The 23277-nt window shown below is 41.0% G+C and overlaps 1 protein-coding gene across 13 annotated transcripts in view; it reads right to left on the bottom strand.

The window, feature by feature from the left end:
• The window catches only part of LOC125454694 (girdin-like), a 322453-nt gene that overhangs the window by 77082 nt on the left and 222094 nt on the right, over positions 1–23277 (bottom strand). For all 13 annotated transcript variants that reach the window (XM_048535750.1, XM_048535754.1, XM_048535755.1 and 10 more), the window contains 3 exons: positions 17943–18086; positions 11462–11648; positions 1884–2029 (listed from right to left, as the gene is read on the bottom strand). In XM_048535750.1, coding sequence (XP_048391707.1) covers positions 1884–2029; positions 11462–11648; positions 17943–18086 — 477 coding nt within the window. The remainder of the gene's footprint in view (positions 1–1883; positions 2030–11461; positions 11649–17942; positions 18087–23277) is intronic.

Here is a 23277-nt window from a genome sequence, read left to right as displayed (position 1 = left end):
GGGGGTATGAGAAAACATTGGCGGGTAGGATCAAGGAAAACCCCAAGAGTTCCTATACTTATGTGAGGAACAAGAGGAATTAGGAATAGTGGAGGGAACTTGTGTGCGGAGTCAGAGGAGGAGGTCCTTAATGCATACTTTGCTTCAGTATTCACCATTGAGAAGGGCCTTGACATTTGACAGTACACCATGAAACAGGCAGATATGCTCGACCAGGTTGGTGTTAGGAAGGAGGATGTGCTAGAAATTTTGAAAAACATGAGGATAGATAAGTCCCAGGGGCCAAATGGGATATACCCAAGGTTACTATGGGAAGCGAGGGGAGAGACTGTTGCCTCTTTGGAAATTATCTTTGCATCCTCACTGTCCACTGGGGTAGTACCAGAAGATTGGAGGGTGGCAAATGTCATTCCCTTTCAAGGGAGCAAATAGGGATAATCCTGGAAATTACAGACTGGTCAGTCTTACTTCTGTGGTGGGCAAATTATTGGAGAGGAGTCTGAGAGATTGTATTTATGACTATTTGGAAAAGCACAATTTGATTAGAAATAGTTAGCATGGCTTTGAGAGAGGCAGGTCATGCCTCACAAGCCTTACTGAATTCTTTGAGGATGTGACAAAAGACATTGATGAAGGTAGAGCAGTGGATTTGGTATATATGGATTTTAGCAAGGCATTCAATAAGGTTTCATATGGTAGGCTCATTCAGAAAGTAAGGAGGCATGGGATTCAGGGAAATTTGGCTGTCTGGATACAAAACTGGCTGTCCAATAGAAGATGGTAGTAGATGGAAAGTATTCAGCCTGGAGTTCAGTGACCAGTGGTGTTCCACAGGGATCAGTTCTGGGACATTTGCTCTTTGTGATCTTTTTAAATGACTTGGATGAGAAAGTACAAGGGTGGATTAGTAGGTTTGTCAATGACACGAAGGTTGGTGGCGATGCTGAGCTGGGCAAAGAAATGGCAGATGGAATTCAACCCAGAAAAGTGTGAAGTGATTCATTTTGGAAGGTTGAATTCGAATACAGAATACAGGGTTAATGGCAGGATTCTCGGCAGAGTGGAGGAACTGAGGGATCTTGGGGTCCACGGCAACAGATCCCTCAAAGGTGCTACCCAAGTGGGCAGGGTTGTAAAGAAGATGTATGGTGTGTTGGCTTTCATTGGCAGGGGAATTGAGTTTAAGAGCTGCAAGGTTATGCTGCAATTCTATAAAACTGTGGTCAGACCACACGTGGAATATTGTGTTCAGTTCTGGTCACATCATTATCGAAAGGATGTGGAAGCTTTAGAGAAGGTGCAGAGGAGATTTACCAGCATGCTGCCTGAACTGGAGGGCAGGTCTTATGAGGAAATGTTGAGTGAACTAGGGCTTTTTCATTGGAGCAAAGGGTAAGAGGTGTCTTGATAGAGGTTTACAAGATGATGAGAGGCATAGATAGAGTGAATAGTCAGAGGTTTTTTCCCAGGCAGAAATAACTATTAAGAGGGGGCATAATTTTAAGGTGATTGAAGGAAGGTACAGGGGAGATGTCAGAGGTAGGTTCTTCACACTGAGACTGGTGGGCGTGTGGAATGCACTGCCAGCAGTGGTAGTGGAGTTAAATACTTTAGAGACTTCTAAATGACTCTTGAATAGGCACATGGAGAATAGTAAAATGTAGGGCATGCAGGATAGATTGATCTTGGGTGGATAATAGGTCAGCACAACATTGTAGGCCAAAGGACCTCTACTGTGCTGTGCTGTACTGTACAGTTCTATGTTCTTGCCACAACCTGCAGTGTTCAGGTGATGGGAAGATACTGCCCAAAGTATTCTCTGTAGTGTGCAAGGGTAAGTATTTTTACTTATCACACAAAGTACTTTTTTCCGTTCTACTTACATGTACTGTCTTTGTTCCACATGGAACAGATCCTTACTCTCCATGCTCTGTTCTAACAATGACTTGTTGTGCAGCATTAATGTCTGGATTTGGTCGAGCAAATGTCGATTTTCTTCCTCAAGATTCCCTTTTAATTGGCTCAGTAGCTGAATGAAAACCAAACAATGGTCAGGATAAATATTTCTTAGACACACATCTTCAAAATATGCAAAAGCTATGATTAAGACTAAAAGAGAGCATAACAGTTTTATTATGACCTTAAAAACCTCTTACTTGTAAAGAGACAGAAGATCAAAGAAGAAATATCATCTATATTATGGTTTGTAGGTGGGTGCTCAAAATCAGAACAGGAAAAAATTGACTATTATCGTACATTTCAAGTCTAGGGCCACGTCTCCACTGAAAATATCAGTTTCATCATCGCATTTTAACCACAATTTGATTAACATGTAACATTTATAATTCTACAGGCAAAAGTTCAGAATAAAATACAGCACATGATGGAAATCTGAACAGAAAATGCAGCAGAAACTCAGTAGGTCTGACAGCATGCATGGAGTGAGAAACAGAGTTAATATTGAGCCCAGTACAACTCTTTCAACTATTTTCAGTTCAGAAGAAATTATTTTTATTTAGTTAACTGAGACGGAGGAGAGGCAAATGGAACAGATGATGTAGAGGCCCAGTGCAAATGACAAAAAGGATTGTTAATGGGGGTGAAAGACAGTAAGATGTACAATGGGTGTAAATTAGAGGGTAAAAGGGAAAGGACTACTTGATTACAGTGTAAACAAGACACAAACAAGAATTTGGGGGAAGGACGAGGGACAGCAAGAAAAATAGATCATAGGCATCATGCAGTCAAGCTCTTAAATTGCAAAATTCAATATTGAGACCTAATGGCCATAAAGGGTGGCTAAATAGAAATTAAGATGTGGTCAGCATGGATTTGTGTGGGAAGTCATGTCTAACAAATCTTTCGGAGTTTTTCAAAGAGGTAACCAAGAGGATAGATGAAAGTAGGACAGTGGATGTTGTCTATATGGACTTTAATAAGGCCTTTGACAAGGTCCTGCATTACAGGCTGGTCATGAAGGTTAAGTTGCATAGGATCCAGGGAGACTGGATTCAAACTGGCTTGATGGTAGGAAGCTGAGTGTGATGGTTGAAAGTTGTTTCTTGAACTAAAGGCCTGTGACTAGCAGGGTTTCACAGGGGCTGATGCTGGGACACTTGTCATTTACATAAATGATCTGGATGTGAACGTACAAGGCATGATTAGTAAATCTGCGGATCATACAAAATTAGGAGGTATAGCTAATAGCAAGGAAGGTGATCAAAAATTACAGAGGGATCTTAATCAGATGGGTAAGTTGGCTGAGGATTGGCAAATGCAATTCTGTACAGATAAGTATGAAGTGTTGTGCTTTACAAAGTCAAACCAAAGTAAGATTTGTATAGTAAATGGTAAGGTCCTGAGGAGTGTTGTGGAACAGAGGGACCTAGGAGGACAAGGACATAGTTTGTTGTAACAGTATCACAGGTAGACAGGATGGTGAAAAGAAGGCATATAGCATGCTGACCTTCATCAGTCCAGGTGCTGAGTATAGGAGTTGGGACGCTATGTTACAGCTGTATAAGTCATTGGTGAGGTTGCACTTGGAGGATTATGTACAGTTTTGGTCACTGTGTTATAGTAAAGACATTGTTAAACTGGAAAATGTGCAAAGAAAATTTACAAGGATGTTGCCAGGACTTGTAGGCCTGAGTTATAAATAGCACTTTATTCCCTGGAACGTAGGAGAATGAGGAGTGACCATATTGAGGTGTATAAAATCATGAATGGCATAGACAGGATGAATGCGTATAATCTTTTTCCCAGGGACAGGGAATTGAAAACAAGAGGACATAGATTTAAGGTAAGAGGAGTAAGATTTAAGAAGGACTTGAGGGACAAATTCTTCATGCAGAGAGTGATGCATACATAGATTGGGCTGCCAGACAATATAGTTGAGGCTGGTACAATAGCAACATTTAAAAAACATTTGGATAAATACATGGATGGGAAGGGTTTAAGAGGGATGAGGACCAAATGCAGGTAAATGGAACTAGCTGAGTGGGCACCATGGTCAACATGGACCAGTTTGGGCCAAACAGCCTGTTTCCATGTTATTCTATTATTCTATGACTCTATGTTGTTCCATGAGCTTGTTTCCTCATTCATTTCAAAACTATTTCTGCATCATATATAAATATGGATGAGGTGCTAAGTGACTGGAAAGTGTCCAATGTTGTGCCTTTGTTTAAGAAGGGATGCAAGGGGAAGCCTGTGGGTCTGACTTTGGTGATGGCTAAGTTGTTGGAAGTGATTCTGAAAGACAAGATTTATATGCATTTGGAGAGGCAAAGAATGACTAGAGATAGTCAGTATGGTTTTGTGTGAAGGAAATCGTATCTCTCAAACTTGAGTTTTTTTTGAGGAAGTAACCAAAAACATTGACGAGGGCAGAGTGGTAGACATCATTTACTTGGACTTTAGTGATGTCTTTGACAAGGTTCTACATGGTAGTTTAATTAGTAAGGTTAGATCAGGTGGGATTCAGGGTAAGCTTGCCAATTGGATTCAAAATTGGCTCAACTACAGGAGCAACACTGTGATGGTAGAGGGTTGTTTTTCGGACTGCAGGCCTGTGACCAGCGGTGTTTCACAGGGGTTAGTACTGGGTCCACGTTTGTTTGTCATTTACGTAAGTGGTTTAGATGAGAATATATAAAGTATGGTTAGTAAGTTTGCAGATGACACCCAGATTGGTGGTATAGTGGGCATTGAAGGTGGTTATCCAAGATTACAAAGAGATCTTGATCAATTAGGTCAATGGGCTGAACAGTGGCAGATGGAGTTTAATTTGAATAAACATAAGGTATTCCATTTTGGTACAACAAATAAAGCCAAGACTTGTACAATTAAAAGAAAGCCTTGGATGGTGTTAGAAAATAGAAACGTAGGGGTTCAGGTACACAATTCTTTGAAGTTTGCATTACACATAGATAAGTTGGTTAAGAAAGTATTTAGCACACTTGCCTTCATTGCTCGGACCTTTGAATGTAGGAGTTGGGACATTATGTTGAGGTTGTACAGGACTTTGGTAAGGCCTCTTCTGGAATACTGTGTCTCAGTTCTGGTCTCCCTTTTGTAGGAAGGGTACTATTAAGCTGGAGAGGGTTCAGAAGAATTTTACCAGGATATTGCTGGGAATGGAAGATCTGAGTTATGAGGAGAGGCTGGATAGACTGGGACTTTATTTGCTGGAGTGTAGGAGATTGAGACATGACCTTACGGAGGTTTATGAAAATCAAAAGGGGTGAGTGCCAAGTGCCTTTTCCTTAGGGTGGGGGATTTCAGAACTTGGGACCATATTTTTAAGGTGAGAGGAGAATGATTTAAAAAAACACATGAGGGGCAATTTTTTTTTGAAAACACAGAACTGTTTGTGTGCAGAATAAACTTCCATAAGAAATGGCGGTTGCAGGTACAGTTACAACATTTAACAGACATTTAGATAAGTACACGATTAAGAAAAGTTTGGAGAGATATGGGCCAAGTATAGGCATGTGGGACTAGTTTTGTTTGGGATTATAGTTGGCATGGGCTGGTTGGGCCAAAGGGTCTATTTCTGTGCTGTATGACTGAGTCTATCCAGCAGATCCAAGATGTTAGCATGAGATCAAAGTGGTTTATTGAAATGGCAAATAACTCGAAGGTCACGGTAATTCATATAGATAGAATAGATCATCTCAGGTACTTCCTTTTTGCAGAGGTTTGGTGGTGCATTGTGGTTTGAACGGAGGTCTACTAAAATATGTAATCACTCTCCATAATGACTTAAACAAACGAAGTTATAGGCAATTAAGGAAGGCAGTTGTACTTAATGCTCACACACATTGAAATAAAGCAAACTATCTTTTTTGAGCCACCTTTCAATGCCATAGTGACTGATTTTGACATATTATGATCAGAGGAATTGTCAAATCTTATTAAGTATTATTCTGTCAAAATATGGTTGGCACTTTTGAATAGAACATTTACCATATTTAGAAACTCTGAGTATTAATGTCACTCTGTCAGTGGTAGCAACCTTGCCTCAGAGTCAAAAGTCATGGGCTCAAGTACCACTCAGTGCAGTTTTAAGGGAATTGTAAGTGCTACATTTCAGACATTGTTCCAATCTACTGGATATAAGAAAGTCCCTTTTGAAAATGATCAGGTGATTTCTCAGGAACAATAATCATACAACACTGATTGGGTACACAACGCATATAGGGCAATAGGTAACAAACAGATGCCATCATCAGTGTTGGACCTAAATACATCAATGATCTACACACATAGGTTCAAAAGGTAGTTTTCAGGAGCTATGGAGAAAGTAAAACATAAACTTGGAAGCGGCAATTTCTGAATCATCCATCCTCAGTGCCTCCCATAAATAAATACAGGAGTAGTAAGATGAATTGGTTTAAAGTGCTGTTGAAATAGGCGTGTATAAAGACAGATTTCAGATTTCTAGGGCACTAGGATCAATTCTAGTATAGAATGGACTGAAGCAAGATGGAGGGGTGTACCTCAACAGGTCTGTGGGCTTCAGGTCTAGTGTTGCAGGGCAGGCATTGAAAATTATTTAACAAGCAAAACAGCATAAAAATGAAATGCTTAGAGAGGTGATACAAGGTACACAGGAGGCCTGGAAAAGAAAGGGCATGAGAATAAAATGTAGTTCAGAAATAAGGGGAAATAAAATCAGACATGGGGAACATGAGGACAGGCAAGGGTGAGTTCAGACTTCTTGTGCATAAATGCCCAGGTCATGGTAGATAAGACAGGTGAGTTATGCTCACAAATAGCCACATGGGACTATGTTATCATGGCAACAATAGAAACCTTGTTTAAGTGAAGGATGAATGGTCACTCAGGGGTCCTATTTATGTAGTGCTCTTATGATAGGATAGAAAAAAAAGGGGCATGCGAGTATTGATTAAAGATATAATCAAATGAAACTATGTAAAAGAGATGTAAAGTAGACATTTTCACTTCTGGGGCAGTCTTGAAAGGGGACCTCATTATGGGATAATGGGCCACTTATTTAAAACAGAGATGTGAACAAAATCTCTACTCCAGAGAGTTGTAGAGCAGAGATCACAAGAGTAGACAGATGTCTGAATCATCGAAGGATTAAGGCCTGTGGCAAGCTTGAGGGGACTGAATGGCTATTCCTGCTCCTATTTCCAATGTTCCTCGGAAGTTTGCAAGTTGCTGGGAATCAAACAAAATTTGATATTTCCTACTACCCACAGACCTTTAAAATGGTAGTGTGGATGAATAGGACATTAAGGAAAACTTCAGTTAAAGCCAGCCAGAAGTGGCATATAGATGGGCACATCTGTTGCCTAGTCTTGGTATAGGACTCAGTGCACCATCAAGTAGATCAACTGGATTATTGTTACATGAGTTAATGACAGGAAGGGTTATAAGATTAGCAGGCATATTGTGACAGGTAATCAGAAAGTCAGAGCTAGATATGAAAAAGTTAAATAATTTGCAAGAAAGCTACACTGACAGCTGCATGGACAAAGAGGAGAAGTTTGGGATCAGCTAATTACGCACCAGGACGTAGAGGCAGAAACAGAACAGGTTGAGATGTCCAGTGTAGGAGATAAGGTCACGCTAGTGGAGATAATATTTGTGCTACAATGGACAGGATATGAAGAAATGATCATAATTATGGACACGTGCACCTGTGTAGACATGAAAGTGGAAGCTCATTGGAAGCAATGGTCATGATTGAAGAAAGTCATGAACCAATTTATGTTTTTTTAAATGATTCATGGAGCAGGATGCATGGCCTGACTTGCTGTAAGCTCAAATGTTTAATACATATATAGAAGGCTAATGTGGAATTTGTTTCTCTTCATAATATGTTAATAGACATTGGATCTGGAAACCTCACTCATAGCAAAGTCAATACCAAGTAAGACATTATGTAGAGTATAGAACATTGGGGTAATTAGGGGCAAATTGTGAGGAATACTATACTATGTTATACAGTAGAGATAGGAGAAACTTAAGTATTTACTACACTCTGTCAGAACCAGTCCCTCACATCCCAAGAATTTGAATGCCACCCTCCTGCACCATCTTTCCAAACGCACATTCACGCGTCATATCCTCCGATTTCTATTACTCACATGGTACTGGGAACAATCTATAGCTAACTACTTTTGAGGCTCTCCTTGCTAATTTTCTACCTAGCCACCCAAATTCTGATTGCAGGACCCCTTCCTACTTGTTTTGTTGTGGGCCATGATCACTGTCTGACCATCCTTTCTCAGAAGAATATTCTTTGCCCATTCTATGACATCACTGACCCTGGCACCAGGAAGGCAACAGATCATCACGGAATCTCATCAATGGTAGCAGAAATAGTTGCCTGTTCCCCTAACAAGTGAATTTATCACAATTGCTCTTTTACTCTTCTTTCTTTCTCCTGTACAGCTGATACATCAATATTGTCAAAGGCTTGGAGTTTGTTACAGTCTTGCTCTCCTATACGAAACCAGTGCCCTCATAAGTATCAAGTGGAAAACAGACATTGAGTGGGACTTTTAACACAGAAATCTGTTCTTTTTGGTAAAATTGCATTTGTATTGTGGCAGAGCAGCTCAGTGGTTAGCAGTGCAACCTTACAGTGTCCAGGACCTGGGTTCCATTCCAGCCTTGGGCAATTGTCTGTGTGGAGTTTTCCAATTGTCCCTGTGTCTGCATGGTTTTACGGGAGGCAATAGCCTAGTCGTATTATTGATAAACTGTTACTCTAGGAGCTCAGCTAATGATCTGGGGACCTGGGATTCAAATCCTTACACGGCAGATGGTGGACTTTGAATTCAATAATAATCTGGAATTAAGAATCTACTGATGACCATGAAATCATTGGTGATTGTTGGAAAAACCTATCTGGTTCATTAATGTCCTTTAGGGATGGAAATCTGCCATCCTCACCTGGCCTAACCTACACGTGACTCCAGATCCACATCAAAGTGAGTGACTCTCAACTACCCTCCGAAATGGCAATGCAGGCAACTCAGTTCAAAGGCAGCTAGGGATGGACAATAAATGTTGGCCAGCCAGCAATGACCATGTCCCACAAGTTTAAAAAAAACACCCTTTTCATTGGAAAAAAGGGGTATCACAGAGGCTGCCAATCTTGATTTCATTCCCATGGCAACACTGAAAAATCAAGAAGCTACCTGCTGCATCTGGCAACTAAATTGACAGTTCTTGCTGCATCTCTATATCAACAATAGCCAATCCAACCAACATCCTTTTTGATCCTGTGAAAAACATATCCCTCTTTTCAAGTCTGTTTCTTACATCCTAAACCTGATGTGTGCAAGATAAAAAGATTCAGCTTATTTCCTTTAATCAATATTTTTATTCTGTACTACCAAACACTTATTTATCATGGTTGATCAGATTGTGGACTTCAGTCCATTTTCCAGCTGTCCTCCCTTAACCCTCAATTCTGCTATCAACCAAAACTTGACCGACTCAATTTTGACCATATTCAATGATCAAGTCTCCACTGCTCTCCAGAGAAGACAGATCCAAAAACAAATCAATGATCTTCTGACAGAAGAAAATCCTCCTCGCCTCAGCCTTGAGTTGGAAGCACATTATTTTTAAATGCTTCTAGATTTCTCCATCCACTGTGTCAAGCCGCCTCTCAGTCTGATAGTTTAATAAGATCAGTTCACATTCTTGTAAACTTCAATACACATCGGGCCAACTTGCTCGATCTCAACACCTTCAAACTAGGAATCCACCTTGTGAAACTTCTCTGAACTGTTTCCCATGCAAATGTCTCTCTCATCAAGGAGGTGTGGTCTGATCAATGCTCTATATAGTTAGAACAAGTTTGTCCTACTTTTCTGTGATTCAGGTACAAGGACATTCAGATCCCTTTCCACTGCTGCATTATGTAGCGTATTTAAATTATATTTTGTTTTTTTATTCTTCCTGCCAAAGTGGATATCTTCACATATTCCCACACTGTAGTGCTCATCTCAAATCTTTGCCCACTTACTTTGTCCATATCCTTTTGAAGACTCTGATCTGCTTGCTCTCCTAGCTATCTCAGCAGCCAAATACACCGATATCATAGATAATAAAATGTGAGGCTGGATGAACACAGCAGGCCAAGCAGCATCCCAGGAACACAAAAGCTGACGTTTCGGGCCTAGACCCATATCTGATGAAGGGTCTAGGCCCGAAACGTCAGCTTTTGTGCTCCTGGGATGCTGCTTGGCCTGCTGTGTTCATCCAGCCTCACATTTTATTATCTTGGATTCTCCAGCATCTGCAGTTCCCATTATCACACCGATATCATAGTTCCTTCATCCAAGTCATGAATGTAGATCTTAAATAGTCAGAAACTTAGTCCTAATCCTCGTGATACTTCATTAGTTACAGTTTACTAATGTGAAAAGTACCCATTTATCCCAACTCTGGTTCAAGTTAGCAAGCTAACCCTCTATCCATGTTAATGGGTTTTTGATGTACTCCCAGAAGCTCCTTCATTTGACTAAATTAGTGTCTTTTTCAGTCTTCTTTTAGTGAGTAAGAAGATCATATTTTCACAACTCCACTGATGGAGATATTTTCTAACCAATTCAATCAGTGGAGAAAACCTGTCTAAACTGCTTATAAATCGCACCCTTAATTTCTTGTTCAGATTCTTTAATTTAATTATTTGCAATTGATGGAATTAAGGAGTTGTCCAAGCAGAAAATGCTGGATCTCTAACTGGAATTCAGAATAAGAGATATTCTTTAATCAAATTTAATCGAAGACAGAACTTGAACTCTCATCTCCTAGCTCAAAAGGTAGGTACACTATGTATTGACACATATGAGATTTTAAAGGGGTTTACTACCAAAGGGAAAGTCGAGGGACAAAATAAGGGCTGTCCAATTTAAGATGCAAGTGAGAACAGTCTTTTTTTCTCAGAGGTTTGGTAAGGCCAAGCTAGGCTGATTCCCTTGTAAATCATGAATCTAAGGATATAAGTGGTAGACAGAAACATTGAGTTGAGGCAACAATTATGTATGTAGTCACAATCTTATCAAATTGGCAGAGGAGACTTGAGAAGCTAAAGCTAATCCAATGAACGGCAGATGCGGGAAATCAGAAAGAAAAACAAGAACAGAAATTCCTGGTAAAAACTGCTGGACCTAAAACCTTCTCACCAGAGATGTTGCCAGATCTGCTGAGTTTTTCCAACAATTTCTGTTTTTCTGTGTGAAGGTGAAGGATCTGCTGATATGTACACTTAGGTTTCTTTAAAATGTTTGCACTCGGCCTTGGGTAAACGGTTAAATAATTTAAACAGATTTTACCAATAACAGATTTCAGTATGTTATACTTATCTGTAATTAGGGAATGGGGTTTTGCAAAATCAAAAGTTGTTTATTTTATATATCCCTTATCCAGTCAATTGATTATGAAAGGTTAAAGAATTCACACCCACCTCACATTGGTTGTTTAATTTAGTGGAATTGATATCCAACTGTTGGTAACGTTCCTTCAGGTTTGCAAATTCAGCTTCCAAACGAGTATGGTCTAGTTTTGCAGCATTCAGTAAGCTTTTAAGATTCTTGTGGTCCAACTGCAATCCTTCATTCTCCTTTAACAAGTGGTTGTGTATTTGGTTCAACCTTCAAACAGAGACATACATACTCAATTTCATGTAGAGCTAACTTTTTCTAAACTATAAGGCACAAGGTAGAACAAGAAAAGTCAAGAATGAGAAAATACTTTCAGTATTCTTTCTCTAAGAACTTTACTTCTAATGAAATACATCCTTTCTAACTCTTCATGTTGGCATTCAGTTTAGCAAGTGATTTTAATTGTCAGTCTGAGCCAGGAAGTTGTGGAGGAGACCCCTCTTGTGGCACAGTGATAGTGTCCCTACCCTGGACTGAGAATATTTCAGCCAGAATTTTTAAATAGGTTGAGGTCAAGGGAGGGCATGGTGGTCTGTGGGAGGGACCCTTTCCCATAAGGCTGGTGGGGCAGGCAGCTGCAGCCCAACATGATGGCAAGCAGCTTTGACACTTTAAAAATAATCTTTACTTAATCTCTTCCTCTCTATCTTAATGTCTGCATCTTACCAGTGGAGCAGTAGATCACTGACAGCTGAGTGTTGGCCACCTGTCTGCTGTCCTTGATTGGACAGTAAGCTCCCTAACTGATCGGGTCTTGTAAAAATCCAAGTGGCTGCGCTTGGAAGATGCCCAGTAGGCTTGGAATCCAGAAGAGAACCAATGGACAGATTCCCAAAGCAAAAATGAAAGTCTTAGACCCCAGACTTGAAAATTTAAATTCACTGAACATCTAGAAACTTGTTTTGCTGGAGTTAAGGGATCTATTATCAGAGATTTGAGATTTTAACAAACCATAATATATATATAAAAATTACATTATATTTAAATGTTGATTATACTCCTTCTTCCTCACCATTCAAAGAAAACTGCTCGCTACATCTACCTTATCAAATCGCTATCATTTTAAGCACTCGATTAGCTCATTCTCAAAAGTTGTAAAGTGACTGTGGCCAAGTTCATGCACGTAATTTAAGCTTTTGGAAAATATCCTTGAAGGGTAATATAACTTAAACAGAACATAGTACTCCAAATGTCTGAACAAAATTGTAGAACTGAAGTATCACCTCCACATTTTTGTATTCCAAAACCTTTGAAGGAAAAGAAGAAAATCAACATTCTACCAGTCCTTTTGGTTATATTTTGGATATGTACAGCAGCTTTTAATGATTTATGTACTTGGAGATTAAATGACTTTGCTCCTGCACTGCTCCTTGTCTTTAACCACTAGAAAAAAAATGACAGAGGCCCTCCATGTTCTAAAGCAAGTACGTAAACTAAAGCTCCTATTGAAAGTTCCTGCTTTTGTACATGTCAGGAGAAACCCACATTTAAATTTAGTTTATTTCAAAGGATAATTGAGCTAATGAAGTAGTTCATGTTTAATTAGTCAAGTAAATATTACAATACAGACACAAATTATACTTAAAACATTTCACAGCTTCTAATCAGGCAAAATAGAGCAGTACTGAGTGTGACACTGTAAGGTCTGAATTATACAGAATGTAAGAACTAGGAGTCATCGGCAATTTTGCCTGTCGAGCCTGCTGCAGCATTTAAGACCAGCATGGTTGATCTGATCTCAGCCTAACTCCACTTTTCTGCCTGTTCTTCATAAACCTTCAATGTGTTAACTAATTAAATCTGCTCTTAAATTTACTCAAAGTCTCACATCCACCACACCCTGAGGTAATGAATTCTACAGATTCATGACCCTTTGAGAGAAATAACTCTTTATCCCCGTTTTAAATCCACTACCCCTCATCCTAAAACTATGACCTCTCATTCGAGATTGCCCCACCAGAAAACATCCTCTCTACATCCCTGGAATCAAACTAGCGAACATCCTCTGAACTTGCTCTGAAATATCTACATCCTTCGTCAAACTCACAAGATTTCAGGGTCTGTTAAGGATGCAATCATGGAATACTTGGAAGTGCATGGTAAAATAGAGTGGAATCAGCACACCTCCGCTCAATTCGCAATAAACAACTGCACCTCCCAGTCACGAGCCATTTCCACTCTCCCTCTCATTCTTTAGATGACATGTCCATCATGGGCCTTCTGCAGTGTCACAATGATGCCACCCTCAGGTTGCAGGAACAGCAACTCATATTCCGCTTGGGAACCCTGCAGCCCAATGGTATCAATGTGGACTTCACAAGCTTCAAAATCTCCCCTTCCCCCACCGCATCCCAAAACCAGCCCAGTTTTTCCCCTCCCCCCACTGCACCACACAACCAGCCCAGCTCTTCCCCTACACCCACTGCATCCCAAAACCAGTCCAGCCTTCTCTGCCTCCCTAACCTGTTCTTCCTCTCACCCATCCCTTCCTCCCACCCCAAGCCGCACCTCCATCTCCTACCTACTAACCTCATCCCACCTCCTTGACCTGTCCGTCTTCCCTGGACTGACCTATCCCCTCCCTACCTCCCCACCTATACTCTCCTCTCCACCTGTCTTCTTTTCTCTCCATCTTCGGTCCGCCTCCCCTCTTTCCCTATTTATTCCAGAACCCTCACCCCATCCCCCTCTCTGAAGGGTCCAGGCCCGAAACGTCAGCTTTTATGTTCCTGAGATGCTGCTGGGCCTGCTGTGTTCATCCAGCCTCACATTTTATTATCTTGGAATCAGCACAGTTTCATCAAGGACAAGTCATGCCTAACAATTCAGGTAGAAGTCTTTGAGGAGGTAATGAACAAGTTAGCGAAAGGACAGCCAGTGGACATTGAGTCATAGAGATGTATAGCTTGGAAGCAGACCCTTTAGCCTAACTAGTCCACATCAACCAGATATTCTGAATTAATCTAGTCCCATTTGCCAGCATTTGGTTTGTGACCCTCTAAACTCTTCCCATTCAAAACCCATCCAGACGTGCACTCAATGGAGTTCAGAAAGACGACAGGGAATCTGATTGAAACTCACAGGATACTGAAAGTCCTGGATAAAGTGGACGTGGAGAAGATGTTTCTACAGACAAGAGAGACTAGGACCCAAGAGTTGAGTGGCTTACTTCTGATCCTATAGCTTATGGTCCAAATAAGCGACCAAAAGTACACACAATATTCCAGGTCCAGCCTTAGACAATTGAAGCAACACTTCCCTAATTTCATTTGCAATTCCATTTGCGATAAATATCAATGTTCCATTTGTCTTTGTTATTATTGTTATTGCCGACAATTAGGGAGAGTCAGGGGGCAGAGTTGAATATGGTAGGCAGTACAAAAAAGAGAAAGTGCTAGAAAAGCTAAAAGGTCGAAAAATTGATAAATCTCCTGGCCGCAATGGGCTACATCCTAGAGTTCTGAAGAAGGTGGGTGAGGAAATAGCAGTGGCTTTGGTTGTGATCTTTCAAAAGTCACTGGAGTCAGGGAAAGTCCCAGATGATTGGAAAATTGCTGATGTAACCCCCTTGTTTAAGAAAGTATCAAGGCAAAAGATGGAAAATTATAGGCCGATTTGCCTAACCTCGGTCAAGGATGAGATTACTAAATTCCTGGAAGTGCAGGGTCAGATTAGAACAAGTCAGCATGGATTTAGTAAGGGGAGGCCGTGCCTGACAAACCTGTTGGAATTCTATGAAGAGGTAACACATATGTTAGACCAGGGAAACCCAGTAGATGTTATCTATCTAGGCTTCCAAAAGACCTTTGATACGGAGCCTCACGGGAGGCTGCTGAGTAAGGTGAGGGCCCATAGTGTTCAAGGTGAGCTACTGGCTTGGATTGAGGATTGGGTGTCTGACAGAAGGCAGAGATTTGGGATAAAAGGCTCTTTCTCGGAATGGCAACCGGTGACGAGTGGTGTCCCGCAGGGTTCAGTTTTGGGGCCGCAGCTGTTCACCTTATATATTAATGATCTGGATGAAGGGACGGGGGGCATTCTGGCGAAGTTTGCCGATGATACGACGATAAGTGGACAGGCAGGTAGTACAGAGGAGGTGCGGAAGCTGCAGAAAGATTTAGACAGTTTAGGAGAGTGGTCCAGGAAATGGCTGATGAAATTCAATGTGAGTAAATGTGAGGTTTTGCACTTTGGGAAAAAAATTACAGGCATGGACTATTTTCTAAATGGTGAGAAAATTCGTAAAGCAGAAGTACAAAGGGATCTGGGAGTGTTGGTCCAGGATTCTCCGAAGGTTAACTTGCAGGTAGAGTCCGCGATTAAGAAAGCGAATGTAATGTTGTGGTTTATCTCAAGAGGGTTGGAATATAAAAGCAGTGATGTGCTTCTGAGGCTTTATAAAGTTCTAGTTAGGCCCCATTTAGAATATTGTGTCCAATTTTGGGGCCCACACCTCAGGAAGGACATACTAACCCTGGAGCCTTGCCAGCGGAGATTCACACGGATGATCCCTGGAATGGTAGGTTTAACGTATGATGAATGGCTAAGGATCCTGGGATTGTACTCATTAGAGTTTAGAAGGTTGAGGGGAGATCTAATAGAAACTTACAAGATAATGTATGGCTTAGAAGGCGTGGACACTAGGAAGTTGTTTCCACTAGGCGGGGAGACTAGGACCCGTGGGCACAGCCTAAAAATTAGAGGGGGTAAATTTAAAACTGAAATGAGATGACATTTCTTCAGCCAGAGAGTGGTGGGCTTGTGGAATTCATTGCCACGGAGTGCAGTGGAGGCCGGGACGTTGGATGCCTTCAAGGCAGAGATTGACAAATTCTTGATGTCACAAGGAATCAAGGGCTACGGGGAGAGTGCAGGGAAGTGGTGTTGAAATGCCCATCAGCCATGATTTAAATGGCTGAGTGGACTTGATGGGTCAAATGGCCTTACTTCCACTCCTATGTCTTATGGTTTTATTACCTGCTATAGCTGCACACCGTATATTCTACAATTCATGCACAAGGACACTCAAATTCCTTTGAACCAATGCACACCAAATTTTTTCTCCATTTAGATATTCCTCTGATAAAATGGATAATCTCGCACTTATCCATGTTAAATTTCTTCTACCAAATTTTGGCCAATGTGCCTATCCTTTTGTAAATTTCTCATATCTTCATTTCAACTTACTTCCACACCTATTTTAGAATTAGAATTTAGAACCAAAAGCAAAAATGGTCATTGGACTAAAATGGCCTATGCTCATGTTTATGCTCCTTATAAGCCTCCTTCCATCCTAATTCATATAACATAGAACAGTACAGTATAGTACAGGCCCTTTAGCCCACGATTTCGTGCCAAACTTTTACCCTAAACCTAGGGTCTATCACTCCACTGCTACCTTATGTTATCATCCATATGCCTACCTAATAGCTGCTTAAATGCCCCTAATGAGGCCGTCTCTACTGCCCCCTCCAGCAATGCATTTCACACCCCTACCACTCTGAGTAAAAAACCTACCTGACGTCTCCCCATACCTACCTCCACTCACTTTAAAACTATGTCCCCTTATAATAGCTGCCTCCACCCTAGGAAAATGTGTTTGGCTGTCCACTCTATCTATACCTCTGATCATTTTGTACACCTGTATCAAGTCACCTCTCATCCTTCATCGTTCTAAAGAGAAAAGCCCTAGCTCTCTCAAACTTTCCTTGTAATACCCTTCTTCCATTCCAGGCAACATCCTGGTAAATCTCCTCTGCGCCTTTTCCAACGCTTCCACATCTTTCCTGTAATGAGATGACCAGAACTGGACACAATACTCCAGATGTGGCCGAACCAGGGTTCTGTACAGCTGGTGCATAACTTCACGGCTTCTGAACTCAACCCCTCTATTAATGAAAGCTAACACACCATACACCTTCTTAACAACTCTATCCACCTGGGTGGCAGCTTTCAGGCAACATGAATCCCAAGATCCCTCTGCTCCTACATACTGCCAAGAATCTTTCCGTTGACACACTTTTCAAGGCTAAAACTTCAAATTAATTAACTTGATCTGCATATTCTTCTGTTTCTTTCTCTCCCATGTAATTTTTCTAGCTTCTCCCTTAAAGGTGTCTGTTATTTGGCTCTTAATCCACTGGTAGCAAGTTCCACATTCTCTTAGTAAAGAAAATGTATTCTGATTTATCTATGTTATGGTCCATACTTTTGGACTTCCAACACAAACATTTTCACTACCTAGTCTATCAAACTCATCATCAGTTTAAAGACTCCTACTAGTTTACTCAACTACCATCCACTTGCTAGATAAAACAGCTTGAACAAATTCCATTTTCTGATAGTTCTAACTTTTTAGTTCTAGTAACATTCTTATCATTTTTCTTTTGTACCTATTTCTAGTGCTAGAGGCTCATACCGGAGGACATCATAAGTAAAGATCAGTAAGTGATACAATAATTGGGAAGAACACTGACATGCAACATTTCTAATGATGCTACCAACCTTTCATTTTCATTTTGAAGCTTCTGGTACTTGTGCATCATGGTCTCATGTTTCTCTACCTCATGGTGCATTTTCTCTTGTTCTTTTTTCAAAATTGTCTCCAACTCCTCCAACTGGGTTTTTTGCTTCAACAACTCATTATATCTGCACACACAATTTAACTGGAATTAAATTTTCTTCACAATGGGTAAGCTATAATATAGTCTATACCAAATTACAGAAAATGCACATTGTATTTTGAAGGACACCAAGTAAGTACGTACAGTGTATTGTAAAGCATTTAAAAAAAACTTCCACATACAATGGCACATTTTAGTACAGAAACAGGTATTGGCAAAGATCTAAATGTTTATGACTAAGCACTTATGCTTTTTCTCCCAAACAAACATAACAGGAGATCTGTTGAAAAATTCTCTTTGTAAACAGCTGAGAGAGATGTAGTTGCAGTCCCCGAGTCCAAGTTTCTTTCCACATCCTTCCACATGAAAATTTTCTGTTGGAAAGGGAAATAGACAGGAATGGAGACACTTGGATTCACCTGCAGTAAATACCAAACGTCTCTTAACTGAAACTTTTCAAAGTAGTTGCAAGAGATGATTATCTTTCTACGCAATGTACAACCTCAAAATATTACATCAGAATTTTTCTATTATCCATTACGTATATCATTGGAATCAACAATCCTACAACTGGCATTTTAGCTCTACCTAAAACTACTCATGTCAAATATGGAAAATTTCACAGATGGCTAACTTATATTTAGACTTTCATACATAGCTTCCAAGTATCAAAGAGGAATTGCAAGAGACTTCAAAGTTGAATTCTCTAACTAGCTTTGTAAATGATTACAAAATTTGGTATCAATCCAGAAAGAGTGTTCTCATCATTAAAAACAAGCAGAGAAACCTTTAAGATGAATTTCATAGACAGAAAAATAAATTTGAGTTCTTGTTACCATAGAACATCATTAATATCACCGTGAAAAAAGTTCTTCCGTCCATGATCACAGGAATCTTCACTTGCTTAGCAATAAATTGCTCATTGATGGTCAGTTTGGATTCTACCTGGCTCACTCAGCTTGTGACTTCATTACAGTATTAGTTCAAACATAGACAAAAGAGCTGAACTCCAGAAGGGAAGTGACAGTGGCTGCTATTGACATCAAGGCCGGATTTAACCAAGTGTGGCATCAAAGGGCCCTCGCAAGGATAGCGCCAATCAAGAGAAAACTCTCCTGGTTGGAAACATACCTTGCGTAAATTATGATATCAGGAGTTCCTCAGGATAATATCCTCAGACCAACAATCTTCAGCTGTTCTAATAACGGCCTCCCTTCCTTCACAAGGTCAGAAATGGAGATGTTCAATGATAGGTATGCGATGTTCGTAACTCTTCAGATATTGCAGCACTCCATGTTCAAATACAACAAGACCTGGACAGTAACTAGGTATGGGCTAACAAGTGGCAAGTAACATTTGCACCATACAAGTGTCAGGCATTGTCTTTTGTTGGAAATGGTCACTCTAACCATTCCCCCTTGACATTCAATAGCATTACCATCCCTGAGTTCCCCGTTATCAACATCCTGGGGTTTACATTGACTAGAAACTGAACCAGATAGCCATGTTAACATTATGGCTACAAGATCAGTGGCAACGTCCTGACTCCCTAAAGCCCGTCCACCATCTACAAGGCACAAGTGAGGAGTGTGATACAATATTCTCCACTTCCCTGGATAAGTGTAACTCCAACACCATTCAAGAAACTTGACACTATTCAGCATAAAGCACCAGACTTCTGACTGCCACCACATCTACAAACTATCATTCCTCCATCACTGACACACAGTTGCAGCAAGTACCATTGTGAAGATGCATTTTTAAGTCATAAAGCTCCTAAGACAACCCCTTCAAATCCACAATCATCATAATTTAAAAAGACAAGGGCAGCAGACATCAGGCAGTGGGAATGTCACCACCTGCAAACTCCCTGCTAAGCCACTCACCACCCTGATTTGGGAATATACTGCTGTTCCATCAGTGTCAAAATCCTGTGACACTCTCCCTGATTGATGTGAGCGTACATACGTGAAATAGACTGCAGCAGCTCAAAAAGGTGGTTCACCCCCACCTTTTCAATGCCAACTAAGCATGAGCAAGAAATGCTGGCATAGCCATCGAACTCAATCCAGTGTATAAAAGGATGAGACTGTCATTGATAAGCCCAGTATTTGTAGTTTCTCCCTGATGTGATCTTGAAATAAATAGTTTGTTAAGATATTATATATAATTAGTATTATATAATGGCATGGGTCAGGTGAGAAAGTTGGGAATGTACAGTGAGACTGAATAAAATCAGTAAAACATTTCCTGATACTTTTCCCTCCCACTTTAAGTCGCAACTTCTGAATCCCACTGATGAATGGCAACTATTTTGCATGCATTTGCTTTCCATTAATGGCTAATTTCACCTCACTCTATACAGTTCTCCATCTTGCCTTTCTTCCCTGAGAAAATGGATGGCATCAATTTCTAACAAGAAAGTGAGAGCAGTTACCTGGTGTAACAGCTTGCTGTTTGCTTCTCTGTGCCTTCAGCCAACTTCATCAGTCACGTAATTTCCCCACATGCTTCATGGATAATGGCCCTGAAATAACGCCAAGAGGCCGGTACACATCACCCAATCACTCCTTACTTACACATGGAGAGTTCTTGACACTGCTCCAGTTCCTTCAGAGCTAGCTCTCAGAATTAACAGGACCTCTGACACTCCTGCTCTTGCCCGTCAGCCAGGGCAAATGATTGTATCAAGGGCTCATACTGTCTTTGCTGTTGCAGTCCTATGCAAATCGTGCAGGAGGAGGTACTTAAAATGGCAGTGGACTCCTCCAACCTTCAATCCAATTTATTGAGTACCTCTGATAAGCCTACTTGATGTTACGGTACTTGTCTGTGCATTTGCACCAAATTATTAACGGCCAACACCTTGGGATCATCTTCTGCTGGGGCAAGTGCCTGGTCATGGCAGTCCTCTGCATGTAAATGACATGGGGAGTTTCTTTTTCATCTAGTTTTGCAGATGCATCAGTTATGTACTCACCAGATTGTGTCCCAATGTCTAATCTAAATCGAAACCTTTACATTGGTGGATACTCTAAGCTGGTGGAGGGGTGTAGGTGAAAGCCTTGTCGGAGCATCCTCCGAGGGTTCAGTGGATTTTTCCTCAGGGGGAGGTGGAGCTGATGAGCTTAGGCGGTGCCCTCTTTGGGACGGAGGGTCTGTGCATGCCATTATGTCAATATAAAAGGGGTTGTTAGTTGTGCCATGGGGTAGCAGCCTTAGCAGCTTAGAATTAGTTGACAGTGGGTAAGGGGAAAGCAATGCAGCACAGCTCAGTGAGGTTTACTAATCTAGCTGGACATGGAGCGTGAACAGTGTCAATCTTTCTGGACATCTCCAGGATTTTCTCCTCTTGGGGGTGAGAGGCTAGATGTTGGCGACCCACCCAACCACTCACCCTCGGCCCGTTTTTGCCCTTTTAACCTGGTTTCTGATAGCTTCTTCTGTAATGACACAAAAGGAGAGATTGAATTAGAGTTGTAGACTATTAGCCTTGGTAATATTGTAATTGGGCAAAATTAGATTGAATGTGAAGTAGTTGGCAAAAGATATGGAGTGCACAAGATTGCTGACCCCCTCTTTTACTGCTGGATGCTTTGTTTTGTTTGAGGAATGACTTGGTCTGCTATCTGAGCACAGGTTGGCTATGTCTGGTGGTGTGATCAGCCATGCTTGGCTGCAGAACAAAACATTCTGCTCTGCTCCACCATCCGTTTGTCATTATCGTGAGGACCATGTGCTAAAAGCACGCTACAAGCTTTGCCTTCCAGGTCATGTTCTTAGTGATAATGGCTGAACATCACAGTGTAAAGGGCGGTTTCAAACTTACAATGACTGAAGTACTGTACAGCTGTGGTTTGAACATGGTACCAGCAACATAAACATCACTAAGTCCCAACAACAGCTAGCCCTGCCAATCCTGCTGTATAACTGCCGAGTTGAATGTTAAAGAGGACAACTGCAAAATTAATGAACAGATGACTGTGTGAAAAGTCGAAGGCATGGCAGACTGACCTCCATGAATCTCTTTGAAAACGATACTGCTAAAAAAAGGGAAAATTCAGCCTCAATTTCCAAATCTAGCTTTTGAACTACTTATACAAGAGCAGAAATTGCTGGAGAAACTCAGTACATATGGCAGCATTTGTGGCGAAAGAGAAAAACAGAGTTAACATTTAAGTCCAGTCAGCCTTCTTCAGAATTCTGAAATAACTGTTCAATGAAATTACCGATAGGCTATCAATTCACTGTAAACACATGACAAAAGACACTAAATAAAACCAAACAGTGAAGCTTAATGAATTCAACCAGCGTTTAAAAAATGTTAAATATAATCCTTCAACAAGGAGCATTTGCACAAATAGGCAATTTAATGGTAATAGAGATTACAAGAATATGTAGATTTGCCACTTTATACATGTTAAATCATATACTACGTAGTCAGATACTAGTGATAATCACATCCCTACAGTGTGGAAGCAGGCCATTTGGCTCATCAAGTCCACACCGACTCTCTGAACAGCATCCTAGCCAGGCCCATCCTTGTGTTTCCCAGTGTGAGGAAATGTCACCAAAACTATACGTCCTCAAACAATGTAACCATGTCACTCTACAGTTGAGTTAAAATTTGGCATATACTAACAGATTCACAATCTGACTAAACGCTTGTTCAGAAGAATATTGCAGAAAGCTGCTACTGCCAATTCAACCACATGAATCTCAGAATCCCAACAGTGGAGCTTCAGGCCATTCAGCCCATCGAGTCTACACCAATTCTCCGAACGGCATTCCACCCAGACCCAGTCCACTACCCAACCCACGTAACCCCCTTTTAGACACTCACGGTTAACCCACCTACCGTGCATATGCCTGTGCGCTATGGGTGTTTTAGCATGGCCAATCCAAAAATATGCATTTGAGGTGGACTGTGGGAGGAAACCAGAGCATTTGGAGGAAACCCACGCAGACACAGGAAGAATGTGCAATCTCTGCACTGACATGAAAGTGGAATTGAACCCTGGTCCCTGGCGATGTGAGGCACTGTGTTAACTACTGAGCCTCCATGCTGCCCAAAATATGAAGAACCACGTAGGGAGCAGGAACAGGAAAGGATGATAAGGAGAAGAATAAAGGGATAAAACAGATATGGGATGGAAGCATGAAATTGAAAACAGAAAAAGGGGAAGAGGGAAGAGAAAGAAAGCCAGAAAGAGAGG

This window comes from Stegostoma tigrinum, chromosome 9 (assembly GCF_030684315.1).
Source record: "Stegostoma tigrinum isolate sSteTig4 chromosome 9, sSteTig4.hap1, whole genome shotgun sequence".
NCBI classification, from domain to species: domain Eukaryota; kingdom Metazoa; phylum Chordata; class Chondrichthyes; order Orectolobiformes; family Stegostomatidae; genus Stegostoma; species Stegostoma tigrinum.
The sequence above is the reverse complement of the archived record's forward strand: the minus strand, read 5'-3'. Positions and strand labels throughout refer to the sequence as shown.